The 5,087-nt window shown below is 46.6% G+C and overlaps 2 protein-coding genes and 1 long non-coding RNA gene across 3 annotated transcripts in view; 1 reads left to right on the top strand and 2 right to left on the bottom strand.

The window, feature by feature from the left end:
- LOC109531808 (MAM and LDL-receptor class A domain-containing protein 2) overlaps positions 1 to 5,087 on the top strand; it is a 45,511-nt gene that overhangs the window by 7,649 nt on the left and 32,775 nt on the right. The window lies entirely within an intron of this gene.
- LOC109531814 (macrophage mannose receptor 1-like) overlaps positions 1 to 5,087 on the bottom strand; it is a 23,131-nt gene that overhangs the window by 6,446 nt on the left and 11,598 nt on the right. The window contains exons 19-23 of the mRNA XM_019896307.1: positions 3,534 to 3,634; positions 3,089 to 3,231; positions 2,702 to 2,807; positions 2,461 to 2,585; positions 2,317 to 2,361 (exon numbers count right to left, since the gene is read on the bottom strand). Of these exons, the coding sequence (XP_019751866.1) occupies positions 2,317 to 2,361; positions 2,461 to 2,585; positions 2,702 to 2,807; positions 3,089 to 3,231; positions 3,534 to 3,634 (520 nt within the window). The remainder of the gene's footprint in view (positions 1 to 2,316; positions 2,362 to 2,460; positions 2,586 to 2,701; positions 2,808 to 3,088; positions 3,232 to 3,533; positions 3,635 to 5,087) is intronic.
- LOC109531815 (uncharacterized) lies at positions 1,461 to 2,037 on the bottom strand. The gene is made up of 2 exons (XR_002171252.1): positions 1,960 to 2,037; positions 1,461 to 1,657 (listed from the first exon to the last, which is right to left on the bottom strand). It is a non-coding gene; the product is annotated as an uncharacterized LOC109531815 (long non-coding RNA).

The raw sequence follows: 5,087 nt of genomic DNA, 5'->3' as shown, positions 1-5,087 counted from the left end.
GTGATGGTCGTGGGGGGTGCCGACAAAACCGCCCCTTCGGCAAGATGCTTGCAGATGTATTTCTCCTTATTGTCGCAGGGCAGCAGATCCCACAGGCCGGCAAAAATACCAGTTGTCATGGCCACGCAGCCTTGTCTACTACCTTTCGTGACAGGAGAACAAAATATATTTATTCTCCAAAAAAAAAAAAAATTGAAATAGGACTTATGCAGTGGAACCTGGATCGAATGGAGCTGAGGCCAAGGGACCTCTGATTCATTCAAAATGTCCGAGCCGCTGTCAAAGTCTGATGCTTCCACAAAGGCTGTGCCGCCCGTCACAGACACGGAGCACTACGCATCTTACATCTGGGTCACTGCCGTGCTTACGCGGCGGCAAAAAAAAAAAAAATTGAAATAGGACTTATGCAGTGGAACCTGGATCGAATGGAGCTGAGGCCAAGGGACCTCTGATTCATTCAAAATGTCCGAGCCGCTGTCAAAGTCTGATGCTTCCACAAAGGCTGTGCCGCCCGTCACAGACACGGAGCACTACGCATCTTACATCTGGGTCACTGCCGTGCTTACGCGGCGGCCATGATGGCAGCGGTGACTTTCCATCAAAAGAAATGAATTGATGCGCAGTACGTGGCGGCCATGTTAGCAGGAGAAAGAGAGTCCCCTCAAATGTAATTAAAATCACATACATTAGCTTAGCGCAGCTCAAAAAGAGCGTGTTGTGCTTTAATTGGAGCGAGTTGTGTTCACATCTCTCCAATATGCTACAATTTCTGTTTGTTTTTTGGTCAAGTTAGTTTCAAAAAGAAGCATCCTAACATCGCAGCTCCAGCAACCAGATGCAAACCCGTCTTCCCCCAAATACCAACGAGGTCAGTTTGGATGAACTTGAAAACTTTTCCGTCTGATTTCCGAATGGTCGGAATCACGGCCTCGCTCGCTATTTCTGCCATCATTTGCAACAAAGCACATACCGTACCTGGCATCTCATTATTCCAGTGCGTAAAACTGACCGCGTTGTCGTTGGTCCACACAAATTCATCATTGTTCTTCTGGTTTGAGAGGCCCAGCCAGAAGTATTTCTCAGGCCTTGCCCCCACCAAGCTGATTAAAAAGGCGTTGTCCACCCTGGACACATTTACATTCATGCAGTCATTCATTCAGTCATTGCACATTTGGCCACCTGGGGGCAGTATCACACAGGCGTCCAGATAGGACGGTGCTGGGGGCTCAGCGCCACCTTCTCGGTACCGCGCAGCAGTACTACTGGATTAGTGCCATGACTTTCTCTGCCCAACTGCTGTTTGTTGTGATGGGAGTTCAGTCACCTGCCACCAAACAGCTTTTTTTTTTTTTTTTTTTTTTTTGCCCCCTCTGTATTCTTTCCGTCTGTCCCCTTTCAAAGTACATCTTAGAAGCTGATATTGCTGTTGTGTAACTGTTTTTTGCTGTCCCTTTCGTTGTCTGTCCCGCCTCCAAAGTCAGCCAAGCAGGGGGCATTCTTATTCTCGTTGAACGGAATACTTTTGTCCATCTAGTAAACTGCCAATGTGTACTCACCCATAAAGTAGGACATAGCGACGCAGTTCTCATCGTAGCTATTCTGATTAGGTTGGTTCTCGTCCCATCTTTGGAACCCCGCCGAAGTACCATCCATCCACCTTCAGTGACACACATACACACACACACCAAAAAAAAATGGAGGATTACATGACACTGCCTTTCTTCCTCAGTTGCTCAATAACCGTTCCACCCCAGCTTGTAGAAAATGTCCTGAACAAGCAGGAGGTGGTATTGCAGGGATTTCACAGCACGGCGATTGTTTGCAACTTTTATTTTCCGTTGGATGGCCACAATATTCGGAGGTGTACTCCATTTCAAGGGGCTTTCCAGCAAAATTGGATGCTTGGTATGTGAGCAAGTGTCTGACATTCTAATAGTGGCGTTCCTTTTTCCTCCTTACCAAAATGAGCCATCGAGGTCCACGGATAAGCCAATGTAGTAGGTCCCGTAGGTTCTGGAAATCTGCATTGACCAAAAAATAATACTAATAATAATGTATCTTTTATAGCTGTGCAGGACCAAATCTTTAAGCGGCCGGCAAAATGCATTTGTGGCGACCTGCCACGAGTTAATATAGACGCGGCGTGGGAAAGACGGCTGCTAATTAGGCAGAGCCGATCACTGACGTCATTGATCGACCGGAAAATGAAGGCGGTACGGCCGATCACAGCTGATCAGGTCGCTGTGAAGTCCGGAAGACTCATCCTCCCCAAATTATAATGTCTACATTCTAAATGTCAAATTCTTGAACGTTTACCTCATTCCATCTTTGGTAAAAAGTCCCCGGACGACGTCGATGTATCTAAAGACAATTGATATAGTTAGATACAAAAAAAAAAAAAAACGGGAAAACCGATGACAGTCAATTTCTACACGCTGTAAATGAAATATTTGCACTTACTGAGTAGCCCCAGTTGGTGTATCGCCTTGGCTTTCCGTCGCTCCAAAAAAAGGCATCTTGCTTTAAACTGTTCAGGCCGATCCACAGGTCTGCTGCCGCTTCGGCCATTTTGGTGACCAAATACGCTGCAGGTTTTCAAAGAAAGACAGTTTGGGTTTTTTTGTTGTTGTTTGTTTTGACCAAGAGTGAACTGTGACGCTTCCTTTGCAATGTACTGTCGGAAACGTCAACGCCGTCGCACCTTGCACCCGCCTCGTGGGTATGGAGGCTAAATTCCCGCCCATGGAGTAGCAATGTTTCCTTGCTTCTTCCCAGGTGGTCTTGCGATTACTGTTGATGGTGTAGCACTGGCGACGTGAAATCAAGTACTTTTAGACAGACCTTGACTGACATCCAAACCGTTTCTACCAAAACAATCATCCTAAAGCAACATTCCCAAGTGAGACTCCAAATAAAATGGAGAGATAGATGAGCCAGCTCCATTTTAGATGAGGTCAAAACAAACACAAAGTGTCCGTAAAACCGTTATTCTTTTTTTTTTTTTTTTTTAATGAAACTTTTTTTTTTTTTTTTGGTCTTGACTCCCCCCAGAAGTTGAATCGTAAATGAAGCATGGCAATATCCTTACCCTGGAGTCAAATTTGGTCCACTTGGGTGGACAGCCACCTTTGGGTGCAACCGTGGGGGCGGCGGTGGTGTTGACGGGCGCCGTCGTGCCGCGTTTGCAAATGAAATGATGCTCTTCGCCACAGTTGAAGCCGCGCCACAAGCCTGCCGACACGGAATGATGACGAAAGAAAGCTTGACGAAGGGATGCTTTGCATGTCCAACGTCTGATCAGGTCTATCTACTGGACTGTTTTTTTTTTTTTTTTTTTTTTGCCCCCTCTGTATTCTTTCCGTCTGTCCCCTTTCAAAGTACATCTTAGAAGCTGATATTGCTGTTGTGTAACTGTTTTTTGCTGTCCCTTTCGTTGTCTGTCCCGCCTCCAAAGTCAGCCAAGCAGGGGGCATTCTTATTCTCGTTGAACGGAATACTTTTGTCCATCTAGTAAACTGCCAATGTGTACTCACCCATAAAGTAGGACATAGCGACGCAGTTCTCATCGTAGCTATTCTGATTAGGTTGGTTCTCGTCCCATCTTTGGAACCCCGCCGAAGTACCATCCATCCACCTTCAGTGACACACATACACACACACACCAAAAAAAAATGGAGGATTACATGACACTGCCTTTCTTCCTCAGTTGCTCAATAACCGTTCCACCCCAGCTTGTAGAAAATGTCCTGAACAAGCAGGAGGTGGTATTGCAGGGATTTCACAGCACGGCGATTGTTTGCAACTTTTATTTTCCGTTGGATGGCCACAATATTCGGAGGTGTACTCCATTTCAAGGGGCTTTCCAGCAAAATTGGATGCTTGGTATGTGAGCAAGTGTCTGACATTCTAATAGTGGCGTTCCTTTTTCCTCCTTACCAAAATGAGCCATCGAGGTCCACGGATAAGCCAATGTAGTAGGTCCCGTAGGTTCTGGAAATCTGCATTGACCAAAAAATAATACTAATAATAATGTATCTTTTATAGCTTGGGGTTGAGCATTCACCAGTCCACTGTCAGCGTCCTCACCTGTTTCCAGAGGAAAATGTTTTCCGCTTCGCTGTTGATTGTCACCAAGTCGCCGTGGTGCTGCTTGCAGTAATGGCGAGCGTCTTCCATGGCCATTGACACTCTGTGGATGAGGTACTGACTCCCTCGCCACTCGAGCCAACCGTCCGAGGTCGTGTTAAACTCTGCTGAGGGACAGCGGTCGGAAACACTGATGACACGGCCTCACCGCGCGCGACGTCATGTGTTTTGGTGTCTGCAGAGTGTCTCGTTACCAACAGCGGTGTCGTTCGGGGGTGGCTTTGGAGTCACTCCTGGAATTCAAAGACACGTGAGAAATGACTGGTTTGTCGCCGCTATACCCGGTCGGTTGAAAGCCAAGCAATCATTCGAGCGCATTGGTTACCCGCGCGGATCTCACAAAGCCAGTCGTTGTAGCTCTCGCAGTGGACGTCATTCCACGAGCCCGCGTCGTCGGCTCGATACATGCGGAACTCGGCACAAGATTCCGAATTTTGGAAATTATTTGGCTCGCCCTCCTGCCAATGTAGGAAGTTTACCTGTGAAAATAAATAAATAGGCAAAAAAGCAAAATCAATAAAGAGTATGCAACGAGATATATTTCTATTTGCGGTGTAATGAACATCGATTGTCATCTTTTTTTTTTTTTTTTTGGTCTTGACTCCCCCCAGAAGTTGAATCGTAAATGAAGCATGGCAATATCCTTACCCTGGAGTCAAATTTGGTCCACTTGGGTGGACAGCCACCTTTGGGTGCAACCGTGGGGGCGGCGGTGGTGTTGACGGGCGCCGTCGTGCCGCGTTTGCAAATGAAATGATGCTCTTCGCCACAGTTGAAGCCGCGCCACAAGCCTGCCGACACGGAATGATGACGAAAGAAAGCTTGACGAAGGGATGCTTTGCATGTCCAACGTCTGATCAGGTCTATCTACTGGATAGACAAAAGCTCCTTTATTTTCCGTTTTTTTTTTTTTTTTTTTTTTCCCCCTCTTTTTTTTTTTC

This window comes from Hippocampus comes, unplaced genomic scaffold, assembly GCF_001891065.2.
Source record: "Hippocampus comes isolate QL1 unplaced genomic scaffold, H_comes_QL1_v1.1 scaffold97, whole genome shotgun sequence".
Taxonomy (NCBI): domain Eukaryota; kingdom Metazoa; phylum Chordata; class Actinopteri; order Syngnathiformes; family Syngnathidae; genus Hippocampus; species Hippocampus comes.
Note: the sequence above shows the minus strand (reverse complement) of the source record. Positions and strands in the feature narration are given on the sequence as shown.